Source organism: Chiloscyllium punctatum, chromosome 19, assembly GCF_047496795.1.
Source record: "Chiloscyllium punctatum isolate Juve2018m chromosome 19, sChiPun1.3, whole genome shotgun sequence".
Lineage (NCBI taxonomy): Eukaryota > Metazoa > Chordata > Chondrichthyes > Orectolobiformes > Hemiscylliidae > Chiloscyllium > Chiloscyllium punctatum.
In genome coordinates, this window is record NC_092757.1 from 91,856,926 (window position 1) to 91,879,702 (window position 22,777).

General features: G+C 43.9%; 1 protein-coding gene across 4 annotated transcripts in view; it reads right to left on the reverse strand.

Moving 5' to 3' along the window:
* The window catches only part of bcas3 (BCAS3 microtubule associated cell migration factor), a 1,192,206-nt gene that overhangs the window by 1,140,139 nt on the left and 29,290 nt on the right, over positions 1-22,777 (reverse strand). For 3 of the 4 annotated variants that reach the window (XM_072590043.1, XM_072590044.1, XM_072590042.1), the window contains exons 3-4: positions 21,212-21,266; positions 13,608-13,683 (exon numbers count right to left, since the gene is read on the reverse strand). In XM_072590043.1, coding sequence (XP_072446144.1) covers positions 13,608-13,683; positions 21,212-21,266 — 131 coding nt within the window. Of the gene's footprint in view, positions 1-13,607; positions 13,684-21,211; positions 21,267-22,777 lie in introns of those variants that run through there. The other variant, XM_072590046.1, reaches the window with a different exon arrangement.

A 22,777-nucleotide genomic window follows, 5' to 3' on the forward strand; every position in this document is an offset into this window, starting at 1 on the left:
TCCTATGCATCCTCCCCAACAGTCCATTACTCCCTATACCTTGGTCCAAGAAACTGGTTCATCACCGGAGTTGAAATAACAGACAACATCCTGGTCCCCCTCCCCAGGGACTTCAGTAGGTTGCCCCTTTTACCGCACAAAATCCTTTTCAAAACTGACTCCCGGATATAGGTCATCCTCCTGATTTGAATTTACCACTAGATCAGAGGATGAACCTATGCCAGTTCTTAACATTAATGGCCACAATATTGAATTGATGGTTGACACAGGAGCCACTGTTTCATTACTTCCCACCCAATTTGCTAATGCTTTTGATTTTCAAATCTCAGACGATGATGAAATCCTGCAAGGTTTTGATGGTTCCTCTAATAGATATGCATACTCTGTCCCTCTCACAGTGGCGTAGAAACATTGTGTCACACTCCCTTTTTGCTTTGTTTTTATTATTGGATTACGTATCCCTCTATTCGCTAGTGATCTCCTCTGTCCTCTAAATATTAAACTGAATGTCATGATGATGGTACTCTGATTCAGGATCCTCCTCATTTTGTCCAATGCGTCAATACCAAATCAAAGCCTCCTCGGTGGTGGTCACTTGATTTGGATCCTCACTCTTGCAATCCTATTTTACATAACATCCTCTTCCCCACATTACTTTAGCTTCTGACTCATCCAGGAATGATCTCAGGTTTCAACAATATTATAATCCGTTACTGGGGGCTACTCAGCACGCTTGGGTAATTGGTGAGATCAAGTCACCAGCTGGTGGCACTCTTCTCATGTCAGTTCCCCTTCATATCTGGAAAGCTGACCCTTTCATTTTCCCCCATGTCACCACTCACATGAACCCAGAACACAATGCCTACCCATATTTACCCAATGACTGGTACGGATGTTGTGCCCTAGTGTACACCTTACCACTTTTTACCCTCCACCATGAAGTATCTAAAGTAGATGTTGGTGGGCATTCCATTCATCATGTGAATCAGTACAAAACAAAAGTAGAGGAAAAACAAAATGGGACTTACACAGCTTCTTCTATCAACAAACCTGGTGGTCCAGGTTGCTGGGAGATCATATTCTTGGCTGGGGTGTTGAGATGGCCCTAGATCAGAGAAGTGACCTTGTGTATGACATCAAAAAATTTTCCAACTCAACTGCCCACACTTTTGAACAAAGAGTTACAGGAGACTCGGATGATGACGCTTCAGAATTGGCTAGTGCTAGATTTCCTCCTCGCTAAAGAAGGAGACACTTGTTCATTCATTGGCCCGCAATGTTGCACCTACATCGATGATTTCTCAAAAGAAATTTCAGACAACACAGATGTTATCAACAAAACGGGTCAAGACACAGGGAAGATACCTGCCCCACCATCATCCAATTCGTGTGGATGAAGTGTTACTTGCTGGTTATGGTCGCTGTGTGGATGGATCGTTAGGACGTACTGATAGTCTTTGGGTCTCATCCAAGGAATATGCATTGTCAATCACTTATGCATGAAATGGACCGTAACTTACTTTTCGCCTAAGCCACAGAGAAATCTGGTTAATCAACCCTTGTCTACCCCTGTACCTCCATGCCTGAACTTCCATGCTGAAATCCAGTATCTTTCAGATTCTGCTCCTCTGGATGATGACTCACTAGAGGAGGCACTTGACTTTTAAGAATACAAATCGACTGAATGGACTAATTATACTTGTATACATGTAGTTATCATGAAATGACAAAATGACAAATGGAATGAGAAAGTTTAAAACCTTAAAACTTGTCCTTAAACATTTAGCTTAAAATGTAATTTTGAATTATTGAACACATTTGCTGCACACTAGAAAACAGACAGTCAGGGAACGTTAAGACAATTAAAAACATTTGTCTTAACATCAGTGAATCTGTATAAACAGGACACCGAGTGGTAACATTCACGGCTGTTCCTTTGTGAAATTAATAACAATGTTTGATTCTGACCTCGAAACGAAACTCTGTATCAATTAACTTCTGACTCAAATTATTATCCTTCACTATTGTCTGTCTAGTTCAGAACATGCAGTGCTCTTGTTAACGTTTTAAGTTTGTGACAGTACAACCATTGTAAATTAGTGTATAAAGGTAGTCTGTTCGTGACAGTACAACAGAGTTTAGGGTTCTTGAAGAGCTGATGTTCTACTCTCTTGGGTTATTAGAACCCAGTTAGTTTAGCTTATAGGTACCAGTGTTATGTTGTAACAGTGATGCTATTAGTAAATGAAGGGGATGATTAAAATTAAACTAAACTGTCTGTAAGAGGTTTTTTTATTCCAGACTACTAAAGGTACGATCTCCAGGACGAACTAAGAGAGGCTTACAAGTTGAGTTCATAAGGAGAATTCCCTGGACCGTCTCAAATCTGTACTTTAACAGAGCTGCACTCATCTAGACAATTAGGTGTATTCTGCCACATTCCGATCTGTGTCCTGTAGGTGAACTGAGTTTGGGAAGTCAGGTGGTCTGATTCAGAATTCCAAGCCTCTGATTTGCCATTGGAGCCATAGTATTTATGTGGTTCGTACAGTTAAGTTTCTGGTGAATATTAATCTTCAATATGTTGATGATAGTAAATTCTATTATGGTAACCAAAAGGAGGTGGTTAGATTTTCCCTTGTTGAGGTATTTGTATAGTGCAAATATATAGCACTAATTATGAATAAAGAAATGAGATATTTTTCCTGTTTGTCCTATGCCAATTAGTGCCTTAATCAAGTAAGCTAACAGGAGAGCATCTACCACAAATACTAATTCTTGATGGTACTCCAATTACTTTGCCTTAGCACCCTATTGTACAGAACCCATACTAAGTGAGGAGTTCAAAACTAGGGGGAATAGTTCAGTTACTGAATATTTTTATGTCCATATTGTGGATCTTTAATATCATTAACTAGCCCTTGCCTAAAGTCTAGAACTAGTTAAATTGTTTTGCTTCTATTCAGCTTAACAGGATTAATACCATTTTACAAAGCATTAGCATGCTTGCCTTCATTGCTAAGACCATTGATTATAGAAGTTGGGACATCATGTTGAGATTGTACAGGGCATTGGTGAGGCCACTTTTGCTGTACTGTATACAGCTTTGGTCACCCTGCTATAGGAAGGATATTATTAAACTGGGGAGGGTTCAGAAAACTATTAACAGTATGTTGTCTGGCCTGGGGCGATTCAGTAATAAAGAGAGGCTGGGACTTCCCTGGAGCATAGGAGGTTGAGGGGTGATCTTTGAGAGGTTGGTAAAATCATGAGGAACATAGATAAAGTCAGTAACAAAGGTCTTTTCCTTAGGATGGGAGAGTTTAAAACTAGGGGGCTTGTTCAAATAGCTCTGGGATGACCCACACACCCGTCAGTATGTTCACTAAAGTCCTGTTGAAACAAACAGCAATAATCAGGATTTTGTATTTTTAAAGTGAGAGGAGGGACCTGAGAGGTAACTTTTTACACAGAGGGTGGTTCATATATGGAATGAACTGTCAGAGGAAGTGGTAGATGTAGGTACAGTTACAATATTTACAACATTTGGACACATACATGAATATGAAAGGTTTAGAGGATTTGGGCAGACAAATGGGACTGGTTCAATTTGGGAAACCTTGTCAACATGGACAAGCTGGAGCGAAAGGTCTGTTTCCATGTTGCATGACTCTATCACAGCAAAAAGCCTTAATAGTTGCAGTACTGAATGGTCAAGTTAATGGATACAGTAGTCAAGTGTTACCCTCAAATGTTGGGCCAGGAACCTTAAATTGCTTCACTATTACTAGCAATCACAGATGTGTGTTCTTTTGCATCATCGTTAGCCACAGGTCAGGTCCTGGAAGACTGGAGGATAGCAAATGTTGTGCCCTTATTCAAGAAAGGCTGAAAAGAAAAACCTGAGAACGATACACCAGAACACTTAACATCTGTGGTCGATAAGTTACTTGAGAAGATTCTGACGGGTAATTATACATGCATTTGGAAAGACATGGTTTGATTAGGAGTAGAGATTGGGATTAGAGTGGTGCTGGAAAAGCACAGCAGGTCAGGCAGCATCCGAGGAGCAGGAAAATCGACGCTTCAGGCAAAAGCCCTTCATCAGGAATGGGATTAGGAGTAGTCAGCATGGCTCCATGAAGGGCTTTTGCCTGAAGCGTCGATTTTCCTGCTCCTCGGATACTGCCTGACCTGCTGTGCTTTTCCAGAGCCACTATAGTGTTGACTCTGGATCTTAATCAGTTGGTGATGTGGGCCAAGAATGGGTAAATAGAGTTTAATATAGTTAAGTGAAGTCTTGCATTTTGGAAAGTCAGATTAAGGTAGGAATTTCACGGTGAATGGTAGGGCCTTAAGAAGAGTAATGAAACAGAGGGACCTTGGAGTTCAGGTGCACGGTTGTCTAAATGTGGATCACAGGTAGACAGAGCAATAAAGAAGGCTTTTGGCACATTGGACTTCATCAGTCAGGGCACTGAGTATAGAAGTTGGGAAGTTATGTTGCAATTATACAGGACATTGGTGAGGCCGCACTTGGGACTATTGTGTTCAGTTTTGGTCACCTTGCTATTGGAAGGATATTATCAAACTAGAAAAAGTGCATTAGCAATTTATAAGTATATTGCCAGGACTCAATGGTCTGAGCTATAGGGAGAGGTTGGACAAGCTAGGACTTTTTTTAGAGTGTAGGAGACTAAGAGGGGGGGATCTTATAGAAGTGTATAAGATCATGAGAAGCTTGGACAGGGTGAACGCATTCAGTCTTTTTCCCAGGATTGGGGAATCGAGGACTACAGGACATAAGTATAAGTTTAGAGGGGAAAGAATAAAAAGGGAACCAGAGGGCAACTATTTTACACAAAGGGTAGTATGCATATGGAATGAGCTGCCAGCAAAAGTGGCTGAGGCAGGTACATTAACAACACGTAAAAGGTATTTGGTCAAATACGTCGTTAGGAAAACATTAGAAGGATATGGGCCAAGCACAGGGAAATTCGACCATGAGATCATAAGACATAGGAGCAGAAATTAGGCCATTCAACGCATTGAATCTGCTCTGCTATTCAATCACCCCTGATAAGTTTCATGAGCCCACTCTCAAGTTTCTCCCCATACCCTTTGATCTCCTTGATACTCAAAAACCTATCTATCTCAGTCTTAAATATACTCAACGACTTGGCCTCCACATCTTTCTGTGGCAATGAATTCCATAGATTCACCACTCTCTTGCTGAATAAGTTTCTTTTCATTTCCATTCTAAAAGGCCTTCCCTTTACTGGAAGGCAATGCCCTTGGGTCCTTGTCTCTCCTACCAATGGAAACACCTTCCCAACATCTACTCTGTCCAGGCCATTTAGTATTCTATATGTATCAGTTAAGATCCTCCCTCATCCTTCTAAACTCCATCAAGAATAAAACTAGAGTCCTCAAATGTTCCTCAATATGTTAGGTTTTTCATTTCTGGGAATATTCTCATAAACGTCCTCTGGACTGCTTCAGATCCAGTACATCCTTCCAAGAGATATGGGCCCCAAAATTGCGCACCATACTCCAAATATGGTCTGACTAGAGCCTTATAGAAAATCAGAAGTACATCCCTGCTTTCATACTCTAGTCCTCTCATATTAAATACCATCATCGCATTTGCCTTCCTAATAACTGACTCAACCTGCAAATTTACCTTGAGAGAATCCTGGACTAGAACTCCCAAATCTCTTTGCACTTCAGACTTCTGAATTTTCACCTCATTTAGAAAATAGTCCTTGCCTCTATTCTTCCTACCAAAGTGCATGATCTCATACTTTCCCACATTGTACTCCATCTGCTACTTCTTTGCTCACTCTCTTAACCTGCAGCCTTCTGCAGGTTACCCACCTCCTCAATGCTACCCATTCCTCTACATATCTTTGTATCATCTGCACACTTAGCCAGAATGCCCTCAATTCCTTCATCTAGATTGTTAATGTATACAGTGAAAAGTTATGGTTCCAACACTGACACTTACAGAACACCACTTGACATCCTGAGAACGACCCTTTTATGCCCTACTCTTTGCTTTATACCAGATAGCCAAGCTTCTATCCATGCTAGCTCCTTGCCTCTGACACCATGGGCCCCTGTCTTACTCAGTAGCCTCCTAAGAGAAAGTGAGAACTGCAGATGCTGGAGATCAGAGTTGAGAGTGTGTTGCTGGAAAAGCACAGCAGGCAGGCAGCATCCAGGGAACAGGAGAATCGACGTTTCAGGCATAAGCCCTTCATCAGAAATGAGGCTTATGGGCTGGGGGTGGGAAGGCTGAGAGATAAATGGGAGATGGTAGGGCTGGGGGGGAAGGTAGCTGGGAAGGTGACAGGTAGATGAAGGTGGGTTGAGGGAAAGATGATAAGTCAGAGAGGAGGGTGAAGCGGATAGGTGGGAAGGAAGATGGACAGGTCAAGAAGGTGGTGTCGAGTTGAAGGCTTGAGACTGGGATAACATGAGGGGAGGGGAAATGAGGAAACTGATGAAATACACATTCGTCCCCTGTGGTTGCAGGGTCCCAAGGCGGAAGATGAGGCATTCTTCGTCCAGGTGTCAGGTGGTTCGGGTTTGACGATGGAGGAGGCCCAGGACCTGCATGTCCTTGGTAGAGTGGGAGGTGGAGCTAAAGTGTTTGGCCACGGGGCATTGGGGTTGGTTGTTACAGGTGTCCCAGAGATGTTCTCTGAACAATCCACAAGTTGGCATCCTGTCTCCCTGATGCAGAGGAGACCACATCAGGGACAACAGATACAGTAGATGACATTGGTGGAGATGCAGGTAAATTTCTGTCGATGTGAAAGAATCCTTTGGGCCTTTGTTGGAGATAAAGCGGTGGTGTGGACGCAGGTTCTGCACCTCTTGCGTTGGCAGGGCAAGGTGCTGGGAGTGGGGTGTGGGCTAGTGGATGGCATGGATCTGACAAGGGAGTCGCAGAGGGAATGGTCTCTCCGAAATGCAGAAAGGGGTGGGGAGGAAAATACACTCCTAGTGATGGGGTCTGTTTGAAGGTGGCAGAAGTGGTGGAGGATGATGCAATGTATCCAGAGGTTGGTGGGGTAGAAGGTGAGGACTAGGGAGGAGTGGGGTTCAAGGGCAGAGCTGCAGGAAGTGGAGGAAATGTATTGGGGGGCATCATTGACCATGTGGGAGGGGAAATTGCGGTCTTTGAAGAAGGAGGCCATCTGGGATGTTTTATGGTGGAATTGGTCCTCCTGGGAGCAGATGCGGCAAGGCAGAGGAATTGGGAATAAAGAATGGCATTTTTACAGGAGGCAAGGTGGAGGAAGTGTAGTCCAGGTAGCTGCGGGAGCCGGCAGGTTTGTAGTTGATGTCCGTGCTTCATCAGTCGCCGGAGATGGAGATGAAGAGGTCCAGGAAGGAGAGGGAGATAGTCCAGGTGAATTTGAGGTCGGGGTGAAAGATGTTGATGAATTTGATGAACTGTTCAACCTCCTCGTGGGAGCACAATGTAGTGCTGATACAGTCACCGACGTAGCGGAGGAAAAGCTGGAGAATGGTGCCAGTGTAGCTGTGGATGATGGACTGTTCCATGTACCCAATGAAGAGACAGGCATAACATGCGGATACCCACAACTACCCTTTTGGTTTGGAGGAATAGGGAGGATTGGAAGGAGACGTTGTTGAGGGGGAGGACCAGTTCACCAGGCGAATCAGGCGAATGATAGTTTCAGTGGAAGGGTATTGGTTGGGTCGGCATGAGAGGACAAAACAGAGGGCTTGGAGGCCTTCTTCTGGCTGATAGTTGTGTTCAGGGACTGGATGCCCGTGGTGGAGATAAGACGCTGGGGGCCAGGGAAACGAAAGTCTTGGAGGTGGTGAAGAGTGTGGGTGGTGTCCAGAACGTAGGTGGGGAGTTCCTGGACTAAAGGGGACAGAACGGTGTAAATGTTTGCAGAGATGAGATCGGTGGGGTAGGAGCAGGCTCAGACAATGGGTCGACCAGGACAGTCAGGTTTGTGAATCTTGGGTAGGAGGTAGAATCAGGCAGTGCAGGGTTCTCAGACTATGAGGTTGGAGATTTCCAAAGGTGGTGAGGCTATGGATGGTCTGGGAGATGATGGTTCAGTGATGAGAGATGAGGTCGGGGTTAAGGGGGCAAGGGAGGAGGTGTCTGCGAGCTGGCGCCTGGCTTCATCAGTGTAGAGGTCGGTGCGCCAAACTACCACTGCGCCCCCTTGTCTGTTGGTTCGATGATGATGTTTGGGTTGGAGCAGAGGGACTGAAGGGCTGCGAATTGCAAGGGTGAGAGGTTGGAGTGGGTGAGGGAGGTTGACAGGTTGAGGCGGTCTATGTCACAGCAGCAGTTGGAAATGAAGAGATCAAGGGTGGGTAACAGACCAGCACAAGGTGTCCAGGTGGATGGGGTGTTGAGTAATCCCATCCACTAATGGCAGGAGGAGGGGTCCTCGGAGGCTGGGTGGGAGTCTTGATGGAGGTGGCAGAAGAAATGTTCAAGGTCACAACGTAGGTCAAACTCATTAATCTGTAACGTAGTGGGATGAAGGTGAAGCCTTTGCTGAAGACTCCCAGGAGGAGTTTCTCCCAGGAGGACCAATTCCACCAGAGAACATTCCAGATGGCCTCCTTCTTCAAGGACTGCAATTTTCCCCTCCCATGTGGTCAAAGATGCCCTCCAGCGCATCTCCTCCATTTCCCCTGATCCTGACCTTCCATCCCACCAACCTCTGGATACATTGCATCATCCCCCACCAGATTCATAGTACAGTCATAGTACAGCATGGAAACAGATCCTTCGGTCCAACCCGTCCATGCCAACCAGATATCCCAAATCAATCTGCCAGCACCCAGCCCATATCCCTCCAAACCCCTCTTATTTATATACCCATCCAAATGCCTCTTAAATGTTGCAATTGTACTAGCCTCCACCACATCCTCTGGCAGCTCATTCCATACACGTACCACCCTCTGCGTGAAAAAGTTGCCCCTTAGGTCTCTTTCACATCTTTCCCCTCTCACCCTAAACCTATACCCTCTAGTTCTGGACTCCCCCATCCCAGGGAAAAGACTTTGTCTATTTATCCTATCCATGCCCCTCATAATTTTGTAAACCTCTATAAGGTCACCCCTCAGCCTCCGACGCTCCAGGGAAAACAGCCCCAGATTGTTCAGCCTCTCCCTGTACCTCAGATCCTGCCAACCTTGGCAACATCCTTGTAAATCTTTTCTGAACACTTTCAAGTTTCACAACATCTTTCCAATAGGAAAGAGACCAGAATTGCATACAATATTCCAACAGTGGCCTAACCAATGTCCTGTACAGCTGCAACATGACTTCCCAACTCCTGTACTCAATACTCTGACCAATAAAGGAAAGCATACCAAACGTCTTCTTCACTATCCTATCTACCTGCGACTCCACTTTCAAGGAGCTATGAACCTGCACTGCAAGGTCTCTTTGTTCAGCAACACTCCCTAGGACCTTACCATTAAGTGTATACATCCTGCTAAGATTTGCTTTCCCAAAATGCAGCACCTTGCATTTATCTGAATTAAACTTCATCTGCCACTTCTCAGCCCCTTGGCCCATCTAGTCCAGATCCTGTTGTAATCTGAGGTAACCCTCTTCGCTGTTCACTACACATCCAATTTTGGTGTCATCTGCAAACTTACTAACTGTACCTCTTATGCTCGCATCCAAATCATTTATGTAAATGACAAAAAGTAGAGGGCCCAGCACCAATCCTTGTGACACTCCACTGGTCACAGGCCTCCAGTCTGAAAAACAACCCTCCACCACCACCCTCTGTCTTCTACTTTGAGCCAGTTCTGTATCCAAATGGCTAGTTCTCCCTGTATTCCATGAGATCTAACATTGCTAATCAGTCTCCCATGGGGAACCTTGTCGAACGCCTTACTGAAGTCCATATAGATCATATCTACTGCTCTGCCCTCATCAATCTTCTTTGTTACTTCATCAAAAAACTCAATCAAGTTTGTGAGACATGATTTCCCACGCACAAAACCATGCTGACTATCCCGAATCAGTTCTTGCCTTTCCAAATACATGTACATCCTGTCCCTCAGGATTCCCTCCAACAACTTGACCACCACTGAGGTCAGGCTCACTGGTCTATAGTTCCCTGGCTTGTCTTTACCACCCTTCTTAAACAGTGGCACCACGTTTGCCAACCTCCAGTCTTCCGGCACCTCACCTGTGATTATTGATGATACAAATATCTCAGCAAGAGGCCCAGCAATCACTTCTCTAGCTTCCCACAGAGTTCTCGGTTACACCTGATCAGGTCCTTTACTTCCGCCATCTACAAACAGACCCCACCACATAAATTTCCCTACCGACCCTAATTTGTGGTTCAGAGAAATCATTCCCTCCGTGACTCCCTTGTCAGATCCACACCCTCTACCAGCCCAAACCCCGCTCCCAGCACCTTACCTTGCCAACACAAGAAGTGCAAAACCTGCACCCACACCTCCCTCCTCACCTCCGTCTAAGGACCCAAGGCCCCAAGGGATCCTTCCTCATCCAACAGAAATTTACCTGTATTTCCACACACGTCATCTACTACACCTGTTGCACCCAATGTGGTCTCCTCTATATCGAGGAGACAGAACACCAACTTGCAGATCATCTTGGAGAACATCTCTGGGACACCCACACCAACCAACCCCACCTCCCCATGGCCGAACACTTTAGCTCCACCTCCCATTCCACCAAGGACATGCAGGTCATGGGCCTTCTCCATCACCAAACCCTAACCACCCAATACCTGGAGGAAGAACGCCTCATCTTCCATCTTGGGACCCTGCAACCCCACTGAATCAATGTGCATTTCCTCACTTCCCCTCCCCCCACTTTATCCCAGTACCAAGCCTCCAACTCTGCATCACTTTCTTGACCTGTCCATCTTACTTCTCACCTATTCACTCCACCCTCCTCTTCGATCTATCACGTTTCCCCCCCCATCCACCTTCATCAACCTATCACATTCCCATCTACCTTCCCTCTAGCCCTATTACCTCCCATTTATCTCTCAGGACCCCTGGCCCACAAACCTCATTCCTGATGAAGGGCTTATGCCTGAAACATTGATTCTCCTGTTCCCTGGATGCTGCCTAGCCTGGTGTGCTTTTCACGCACCACACTCTCAACTCAGTAGCCTCCCTGTGTGGCACCTTATCCAAGACCTTCTTGAAGTCCAAGTAGATAACATCCGTTGGCTCTCCTTGGTCTAACCTGCTTGTTACTTCCTAAAAGAATTCTAGCAGATTTGTAAGGCATGACCTCCCCTTGATGAAACCATGCTGACTTTGCCCTATCTTCCAAGTATTCAGAAATCTCATCCTTCACCACAATGTTAAACATGAGTTACAGAAAAAAGGTTTCAAAACAATTTTGAATAATTTCAAAAAGTAGCCATTAAAAAGCGCCTAGCAGCAGATCTAATTAATAATAGCTCTTTTATTAACCTTTCCGGGTCAGAAGCTGAGCCAAAGACAAGTCCTGATCGCCAGGGAAGGGACTGGGACTATGGTCAACCCAAGAAGTTTAACTAACAATGACTTTCATTCATCTCTGGTGGAGTACAATCAAGCTGGGCTTGACAGAATTCACATTGAAGTGGGAGGTTGGAAGCAGGTGCAATTTAGTTTAGATTTTAGTGCTGCCTGAACTGCTGTGGTCTTCTAGCTCCACTAATCAAGAATCTGGTTTCCAGCATCTGTAGTCATTGTTTTTACCTTTAGTACTCTACCAGTCTGCTTTGTGAAGAGATTTTTAGGGAGGGAGGAGGAGCAGAAGTGTGGGTCTGTGAGCAGCTCAAACACACTCACTGATCCACCCATATGCACCCAAACATACAAACACAACAACCCACCCACCTTCATGTACCCACCCACCCTACCAACTTGCCCACATTCACTCATTCACTCACCAATCCACCAACACTCACTCATTCAGAAATTCATCCACACTCTCTCATTTGCTTATCACTCTTTCACTCATCACTCCAGCCACATTTTCTCACTGACTCATCAATCATCCACACTTTCAATCATTTGCAAACACTCTGCCCACACTCACTAAGTCACTCATCAATCTACCTGCACTCACTCACCAATTTACCCACAATCATTAACAACGACAATCACATCAATCCAATAGCACTCACTCCCTCATTTACTCACCAATCTACTCGCACTCACTCACTCACCAATCCACTCATACTCTCACTCACCAATCCACTTGCACTCACTCCCTCACCAATTCACCCATACTCACTCCCTCACTCATCCACCTGGATTCATCTACTCATCAATTCACTCATCAATCTACCCCTACTCATTCACTCATCAATCCACCAGCAATCACTAACAATGACAATCACATTAATACATCAGCACTCACTCACCAATCCACCCGCACTTACTCCTTCGCCAATCCACTCGCACTCACTCCCTCACAAATCCACCCGCACTCACTCCCTCACTCATCAATCTATCCATACTCACTCACCAATCAATCTGCAACCACTAACAACAATCACAACAATCCACCAGCACTCACTCCCTCTCTCACTCACCAATCCATTCGCACTCTCTCCCTCATCAATCCACCCGTACTCACTCACTCAACAATCTACCTGAACTCACTCACCAATCCACCCACAATCACTAACAATGACAATCATTTCAATTCACCAGCACTCCCTCCCTCACTCACTCACCAATCAACCCACACTCACTCATTCATCAATCTACCTGTACTTACTCACTCACTCACTCACCAATCCACCCACACTCACTCACTCATCAACCTACCCCCACTTGATCACTTGCCAAGACACCTGCATCACTCACTCACCTATCCATCTGCAGTCACTAACTTACTGAGTCACCCATACTCACTCACTCACATTGGCCTGGGAAGGTCACTGATTAAGGGAGGTTTATGAACTAGTCTCACCGAAGTGCAGTACAGGATGACTGTGAAGGTACAAACACATATTTGGTCTAACATTCCAACAAGTCCTGGGGCATACTGTTACTGCAACCATCATACTCATGATCTCTTGTCTCCCACCAACCCCTCCCCAATCTGTCCACATTTCATTATTTCCCCATCTTCCTCCAGTCAGCCAAACATCCAATCTCTTGCCAAATAGCCAGCCAGCCAGCAACCCAATTCTCATTTCTGTTTCCCCCAATTAACTGTCTTGGGCAACATTCTGCAGACTTACCACCACAGCACCAGGTCCCCAGCTGAGTTAAACCAAGCATGCTGTATTGCTCGCTTCTCTACTAATGACAGTGTTTTTCTCCGGTATTTGCTGTTGAAAGACTCACTATCAGAAACAAATACCGGAGAAAAATGGCCTCTACTGGAGGAGTAGATTCTTGCATGATCTTCCAGTGACACTAACCATATTTTGAACAATATGCTGGCAGACCACAAAAAATCATTGGAGGGCTCCATTTCAGCTCACAGGCCACCTTTGGATAAGCCTAATTTACAGGAATCCTAATGGTATTATTTTAATCAGGAAAATAGAGGCAAAGAGCTATTGAAAATTAAAAACTGCATTTACCATTAATATCAGCTTTTTCGAAACGGACCCAGACTATCTTTTCCTTCTCATCTGTTGGAGATGAACCAGTGTATGCCTGAAAAAAAATAAAATTAATGAAAAGAAAACAAAAATTAACACTATGCATAAAGAGTCATACAGCACAGAAACAGACCCTTCAGTCCAACTCATCCACGCTGACCAGACATCCCCGTCTGACCTAGTCTTACCTGTCAATTTGTTTAAACTAAGGTTGTGGGGGATGGGAACCAAATGAGGAGATTAGTGGACAGTAAGGAGGAAGTAACTAAAGCCTGTAAGGAACAGACAATGAAGTCGGCGTGACTAAGGGGAAGAGTGGGTTTGGAGCAGATGATGAACGCAAAGGGACTGGTGGTCTGAGGTGCATTTGTTTTAATGCGAAAAGTGTAATAGATAAGGCGGATGAACTTTGGCCTTGGATTTGTACCTGGGAGTATGATATTATTGCTATTACTGACACTTGGTTGAAGTAAGGGAAAAGTTGGAAACTAAATATACCAGGATATAGATGTTTCAGGCGGGATAAAGAGAGAGTTAAAAGGGTTGGAGGACTTACATTACTAGTCAGAGAGAATATCACAGCTATGCTGAAGGACAGCACTGTGGAGGACTTGAGCAGTGAGGCAATATGGGCAGAGCTCAGAAACTGGAAGACTGCAGTAACAATGTTGGAGCTGTACAACAGGCCTCCCAACATCAAGTGTGAGATAAAAATACAAATATGTAAACAGACTATGGAAAGATGTAGGACTAACAGGGTGGTGGTGATGGGAGATTTTAATTTTCCCAACATTGACGGGGATTCACTTAGTGTTGGAGATTCAGTTGGAGCATAATTTGTAAGGAGCATCCAGGAGGGTTTTATAGAGTAATATGTAAATAGCCCAACTCAAGATGGAGCCATACTGGACCTGGTGTTGGGAAATGAGCGTGGCGAGGTGGCTGAAGGCTCAGTAAGGAATTATTTTGGGAATGTTGATCACAATTCTGTAAGTTTTAGAATACTCATGGACAAAGATGAGAGTGGTCCTAAGGGAAGAGTATTAAATTGAGGGAAGGCCAACTATAGCAAAATTCGGCAGGAGCTGGGGAATGTGGATTGGGAACAGCTGTTTAAGGATAAATCCACATTTGATATGTGGAAAGCTTTTAAAGAGAGGTTGATTAGAGTGAGGAACAGACATGTCCCTGTGAAAAATGAGGGGTAGAAATGGCAAGATTAGGAAACTGTGATGACAGATGAAATTCTGAGACAAGTTAAGAGGAAAAAAGAAAGCATATATAGGTGTAGGCAAGTGAAAACAGACGAAGCTTTGGGAGAGTATCGGATTAGTAGGACCAATCTGAAACGAGGAATTTAAGAGGGCTAAAATAGGTCATGAAATATCTTTAGCAAGCAGGAAAACCCCAAAGCCTTTTATTCATATATAAGGAGCAAGAGGGTAACTAGAGGAAGGGTTGGCCCACTCAAGGACAAAGGGGGGAAGTTATGTGTGGAGTCAGAGAAAATGGGTGAGATTCTTAATGAGTACTTTGCATCAGTATTCACTAAGGAGAGGGACATAATGGATGCTGAGGTTAGGGATAGATCTTTCATTACTCTAGGTCAAGTCGGCATAAGGACGGAGGAAGTGTTGAGTATTCTAAAAGGCATTAAGGCGGTCAAGTCCCTCAGGTCTGGATGGGATCTATGCCAGGATACTGGGGGAAGCGAGTGAGGAAATAGGTGGGGTGGGGCCTTAACAGATATCTTTGCAGCATCCTTGAACACAGGTGAGGTCCCGGAGGACTGGAAAATTGTTAATGTTGTCCCTTTGTTTAAGAAAGGTAGCAAGGATAATTCAGATTTGAAGGTACCGGAGTTGGATTGGGGTTAAAACTCACACAACGCCAGGTTATAGACCAACATGTTTATTTGAAAGCACTAGTTTTCGAACTGCTGCTTCTTCATCAGGTGGTTGTGCAGCAAAATCATAAGACACAGAATTTATAGCAACATGACTTCAGTGTCATGGAATGTAATATTAAACAAATTTAGCTTGAGCAGAGCCAAGTTCGGTACTCATAGGGATAGCCTCAACTGGGACCTTAGGTTTATGTCACACTACAGGTGACCTCACTGCACTATATACTCTCTCTCTCTCTCATAGAACATAGAACATAGAACATAGAAGAATACAGCGCAGTACAGGCCCTTCGGCCCTCGATGTTGCGCCGATCAATGCCCACCTAATCTACACTAACCCACTATCCTCCATATACCTATCCAATGCCCGCTTAAATATCCATAAAGAGGGAGAGTCCACCACTGCTACTGGTAGGGCATTCCATGAACTTACAACTCGCTGAGTGAAGAACCTACCCCTAACATCAGTCCTATATCTACCCCCCCTTAATTTAAAGCTATGCCCCCTTGTCCCACATCAATGCTCACAATCATACACAAATCAGTGCAGATGGAGGGACTTAATTTGTCCAACCTGAAGCTGAGAAAATTGCAACCCAGTGGAATAGGTCCATAAGTTGGAGTTAATTAATCATTCAGGGTCTTAAGCAAAGGCAGAAAAGACGACCATCCCTCGAACTTCTCACCTGAAATTTACTTAGCATCCATTATGTCCCTCTCCTTAGTGAATACTGATGCAAAGTACTCATTAAGAATCTCACCCATTTTCTCTAACTCCACACATAACTTCCCCCCTTTGTCCTTGAGTGGGCCAACCCTTCCTCTAGTTACCCTCTTGCTCCTTATATATGAATAAAAGGCTTTGGGGTTTTCCTGCTTGCTAAAGATATTTCATGACCTATTTTAGCCCTCTTAAATTCCTCGTTTCAGATTGGTCCTACTTACCCGATACTCTCCCAATGACAACCCTTCTCGTTTTCCAGGACTCCCCCTTCCTTCCTCACTTCCTGCAAAGATTCTACTGAGAAAGAAGCAAGACAGATACTATTTTGGAAGGACAAACTAGTCTTCCACAAGGAAGAGGGCAGAATGGTGGTTCAGTGGTTAGCACTGCTGCCTCACAGCACCAGGGACCCAGGTTTGATTCCAGCCTCGGATGACTGTCTGTGTGGAGCTTGCACATTCTCCCCGTGTCTGCTTGAGTTTCCTCCAGATGCTCTGGCTTCCTCCCACAGTCTAAAGATGTGCAGGTTAGGTGAATTGGCTAAACTAAAGTATCTATAGTGTTCAGGGTTATGTAGGTTAGGTGCAGTAGTCAGGATAGAATGTCGGGTGGTAGGGGAATGGCTCTGGCTGGGTTCTCTTCAGAGGGTCAGTGTGGACTTGTTGGGCCGAAGGGCCTGTTTCCACACTGTAGGGATTCTAAAAACAAAGTAGTGCCACTATGAAGAGCAGAGGGGTTGATTATGTTAACAATCAACCAGAGTGCTTCTATGGGCTAGTTTTCTATTTGAAAGAAAGTGAGTATAAGAGACAAAATTTCTGGAAATTTAAAGAACTAGGATGTGCTACTGAAATTAAGATCTGCAAGGCTTATGCTGAGTGGAATGGCATTCACAGGATAACAGCTTCAAACTAGTGAACAAGGAAAAGTAAGCATGTTGGAGAGGTGGGTATAACTTTGGACGAATTCCTTTAATGCCACATACCTGCCAGAAGTAACCATAACTCTATTACTTTAAAATAGTGATGGAAATGGATAGACCAGATCTGAAAGTTAGAGTTCTAAACTGGAGGAAAGCCAATTTTGACAGTATTTGGTAAAAACTTTCAAACGTTGATTGGGGGGGGCGAAATGTTCACAGGTAAAAGGGTGGCTAGAAAACAGGGAGCCTTCAAAAATGAGATAAGGGGAGTCCAGAGACAGAATGTTCCTATTAGGGTGAAGGGCCAAGCTGGTAGGTGTAGGAAATGCTGGATGACTAGAGAAATTGAGGTTCTGGTCAAGAATCAGAAGGAAGCATTGGTCAGGTATAGACAGCAGAAGTCAAGTGATTCCTGGAAGAGTATAATGGCAGTAGCAGTATACTTAAGAAGGAAATCAGGAGAGCAAAAGGAGGACATGAGATAGCTTTGGCAAATAGGGTTAAGGAGAATTCAGAGGGACTCTACAACTATATTAAGGGCAAAAAGGTAACTAGGGAGGGAATAGGACCCCTTCAAAATCAGCTAGGCAACCTATGTATGGAACCACAGGAGATGAGGAAGATACGAAACAAGTATTTTGCATCAGTGTTTACTGTAGAAAAGTATATGGAAGATATAGAACATGGAGAAACAAATAGTGACATTTTGAAATATGTCCATATTACAGAGGAAGGTGAACCAGCTGCACAATGGTGGATAAATCCCCTGGACATAATCAGATCATAAAATCATAGAATCCCTACAGTGTGGAAACAGGCTATTTGGTCCAACTAGTCCACACAAACCCTCCAAAGAGTAAACCACCCAGACCCATTCCCCTACTACTCTACATTTACCCCTGACTAATGCACCTAACCTACACATCCCTGAACACTGTGGATACTTTAGCATGGCAAATTCACCCAACCTGCACAACTTTGGATTATGGGAGGCAATCAGAGCACCCAAAGGAAAACCAAGCAGACACAGGGAGAATGTGCAAACGCCATACAGACAGTCGCATGAAGCTAGAAGCGAACCCAGGTACCTGGCGCTATTAGGCAGCTGTGCTAACCACAGAGCCATCTGGTACCCTAGAACTCTGTGGGAAGTTAGGGAAGTGATTGCTGGACCCCTTACTGAGATATTTGTATCATCGATAGCCATAAGGGAGGTGCCAGAAGACCAGAGGTTGGCTAACATGGTGCCACTAATTTAAAAAGGTGGTAAGGAAAAGCCAGGAAACTATAAACTGGTGAACCTGACATCAGTGGTGGGCAAGTTTTTGGAGGAATCCTGAAGGACAGGATTTACATGTATTTGGATAGGCAAGGGCTGATTAGGGACAGTCAAGGTGGCGTGGGAAACCATGTCTTACTAACTTGATTGAATTTTTTGAAGAAGTAACAAAGAGGATTGATGACGGCGGAGCGATGGACGTGATCTATGTGGATTTCAGTAAGGCGTTCAATGAGGTTCCTCATCATGGACTGGTTAGCAAGGTTAAATCACATTGAACATAAGGAGAACTAGCCATCTGGATATAGAAATGGCTCAAAGTAGAAATTAAATTGTGGTGGTGGAGGGTTGCTTTTCAGACTAGAAGACTGTGACAAGTGGTGTGCCACAAGAATCGGTGCTGGGTCCACTGCTTTTCATCATTTCTATAAATGATTTGGATGTGAACATAGAAGGTATAGTTAGTAAGTTTGCAGATGACGCCAAAATTGGCGATGTAGTGGACAGCGAAGAAGTTTACCTCAGTGCAACAGGATCTTGGTCAGATAGGCCAACGAGCTGAGGAGTGGCAGATGGAGTTTAATTTAGATAAAAGTGAGGTGTTACATTTTGTAAAGACAAATCAGGGCAGGACTTATATACTTAATAGTAAGGTCCTGGAGAGTGTTGCTGAACTAACAGACATTGGAGTACAGGTTCACAGTTCCTTGAAAGTGAAGTCACAGGTAGGTAGGATAGTGAAGAAGGCGTTTGGTAGGCTTTCCTTTATTGGCCGGAGCACTGAGTATACAATTTGGGAGGTCATATTACAGCGGTACAGGGCGATGGTTAGGCCACTGTTGGAATATTCAATGCAATTTCAGTCTCCCTTCTATAGGAATGGTGTTGTTAAACTTGAAAGGGTTCAGAAAAGATTTACAAGGACGTTGCCACGCTTAGAGGGTTTGAGCTACAGGGAGACACTGAATAGGCTGGGGCTGTTTTCCCTGGAGTGTCGGAGGCTGAGGAGTGACCTTATAGAGGTTTATAAAATTATGAGGGGCATGGATAGGGTAAACATACAAGGTCTAGTTCTGGACTCCCCTGGGGAGTCCAGAACTAGAAGACATAAGATTAGGATGAGAGGGGAAAGATTTAAAAAGGACCGAAGGGGCAACTTTTTCACACAGAGGGCGGGGTGCATGTATGGAATAAGCTGCCAGAGAAAGTGGTGGAGGGTGGCACAATTGCAACATTTAAAAGGCATCTGGATAGGTGTATGAATAGGAAGAGTTTAGAGGAATATGGGCCAAATACTGGCAAATGGGACTAGATTGATTTGGGATATCTAGCTGGTGTGGACGAGTTAGACCAAAGGGTCTGTTTCCATGCTGTACATCTGTCTGACTCTATGGCTAAGTAACAAAGAGGACTGATGATGGCAGAGCAGTGGACATGATCTTTATAGACTTCAGTAAGGCACTCAACAAGGATTCTCATCGCATACCGTTAGCAACATTAGATCACACAGAATAGAGGAGGAACTAGCCATTTGGATACAGAACTGGCTCGAAGGTAGAAGACAGAGAGTGGTGGTGGAGGGTTGCTTTACAGACTAGAGGCCTGTGACCGGTGGTATGCTACCAGGATCGGTGCTGGAAGGATGTTGTGAAACTTGAAAGGGTTCAGAAAAGATGTACAAGGCTGTTACCAGAGTTGGAGGGTTTGAGCTATAGGAAGACACTGAATAAGCTGGGGCTGTTTTCCCTGCAGTGTCAGAGGCTGAGGGATGACCTTATAGAGGTTTATAAAACTATGAGGGGCATGGATAGGGTAAATAAATAAGGTCTTTTCCTTGAGGTAGGGGAGTCCAGAACTAGAGGGCATAGGATTAAGGTGAGAGGGGAAAGATTTAAAAGGGACCTAAGAGGCAATTTTTTCACATAGAGGGTGGTGCATGTGTGGAATGAGCTTCCAGAAGAAATGGTTGAGGCTGGTACAAATACAACATTTAAGAGGCATCGGAATGGGCAAATGAATAGGAAGAGTTTTGAGGGATATGGACCAAATGCTGGCAAATGGACTGAATTTATTTTGGTTATCTGGTCAGCATGGACGAATTTGACCAAAGGGTCTGTTTCCATGCTGTATGTCTCTCTGACTATGACTCTAAGTGCAATGCACATTGAAAAGGGTTTTAAGACGTTTCCTTGGAGAAAGTGAGGACAGCGGGTGCTGGAGATCAGAGTTGAGAGTGTGGTGCTGGAAAAGCACAGCAGGTCAGACAGCATCTGAGAAGCAGAAGAATCAGCAGGAGCCTGATGAAGGGATTATGCCTGAAACGTTGATTCTCCTGCTCCTCGGATGCTGCCTAACCTGCTATGCTTTTCCAGCACCACACTCTCGACTGTAAGACATCTCCCAATTGTGTAAGTTACTAAATATGGCAATTCGGAATGGGCAATATGTGCTGCCCTAGCAAGTGATGCTCACATCCCATGAACAATTTTTAAAAAGTTGTAAATACACACAGGTGGAACAACTTAAAGAAAACTTTAAGTGTTTCCATCATTCTGGGCAGAAATGTTCCCGCATATTTTCTTGAAACAATTTCAGATGCTGATTAATTTAATTAAGATTTTCAGCATTTTCTAATTTTACTTCAGATTTACAACATTTGCTGTTTGCTTTTACCTGAGAAATTCTGTTGCAATAGAATACAGCACAGATGGAATATTGTATGTGAAAGAATTTACATAATTATATCACATACCTGTGGGACTACATCTTGCAGAAAGGTGACAACACTCTCCATATATGATTGCTCCCTGTAAATAACAAAAATAATTCACTGAAGAGCTCAAAATTGTCTTAAACGAATGCAACCATGGCTGAGAACATTAGAAGATTTTGTTTCTGGATCTAAAGAAACAAAATTCAAATTCTATCCAATGGGGGTGTCAGCTCTGATGGCATAAATTTCAGGAGGTTTCCTCATGTGATACTCTGCCTCTGAACACCACACCATCTCTATATTTTCACCACTAGATCTTCATACTGCACCACATCCCCAGACCATGTGGAAAGCAGAAAGATTCCTTACCCATTAGAATGGTTCTTGGGTCAGTCAAAAATCTTTTCTTCCCCCATCTCCAATAGGTTTTTTTAATGAATAAACCAAAATATGCAAAGAAAATTATACCTTGCAATGTTGTACCAACACCCTTCTGAAGGCTAATCTTCAAATCTTGGAAACTCCAGGCCTTTATTTAAGGGTTGGCAACCCTAAACTACAGGGTTAAGTATATATTTGTTAAATGGATACTTTCCTGGCGAGTTCATCATTTGTCATGATGATATATTCATCAACTGATTAAATAACTGGGACATTCATGGACAGAAACAATTCTTAAAGAAGAACCAAAACACTTGACTTTAAATGGCCTTAGGGATAACCTGGCCCACACAGATTGCCAGGTTTCATGAGAATCAGTGTGGAATTGACCAAAGATTGACTCAGCTGGAAGAAAGAATTTCCCCTATGAGCAGTGAAATCAATTCTGACCCCATGGGAAGCGTGAAAAGGTCCTCCTCTCCAATTTGATTTAAACCATTATGAAAGTCTTGACATATTGGAAACGAAACATCTGCAGTATTTAGATGCTATACCCTCCTCAGATGTGAAATATATAAATACCTTTTATTTTAAGGATTTTTTTTGATGGACCAAGCGAGATGGAATTAAAAATCAGATCTGATGACAGGCTAAGACAACTGTCTCTTGCAAGAAGAAAAGGACCTGGTTGGCTGATTGAAAGAAGCACCAGAAAATCAAATAGCCTAAAAATAACTACAATATTTGTTATTCCTGACTCTATCAAGAAACTAGCTAACCAACCTTGGTCACAGTTTAAAAACTCATGCCTGAAGGATACCCAAAGGACTTCAAACTGTCTATTTTCCTTTGCCTTTAAATGTGTGTGTGTGTGTGTGTGTGTGTGTAAAAGAGAGAGAGAGAGAGAAAAAAAAGACAAATAGACATAGAGAGAGGGAGCAAGACAGCTCACATGACTGCATTAAAGCTCTATGCCTGTTCTACTAAAGGCACTGATTCTTACACAATCTCCTTCAAGTGTCAGTTCTTCAGCTTAAAACATTAACAGCAAATTTAATCAAGTAGTGAAGTTGGTGAGCTGGGGTACATATATTCCAGATATGCCAAGTGCTCCCTGCATTTGCCTGTTCACATCAATGCACGTAACACATTCCATCCAAGTCGGTCAGATAAAACGATGGTTGAGAAAAAGCAGCAGCAAAGCTTTTTCTGAACTTTTTTAGA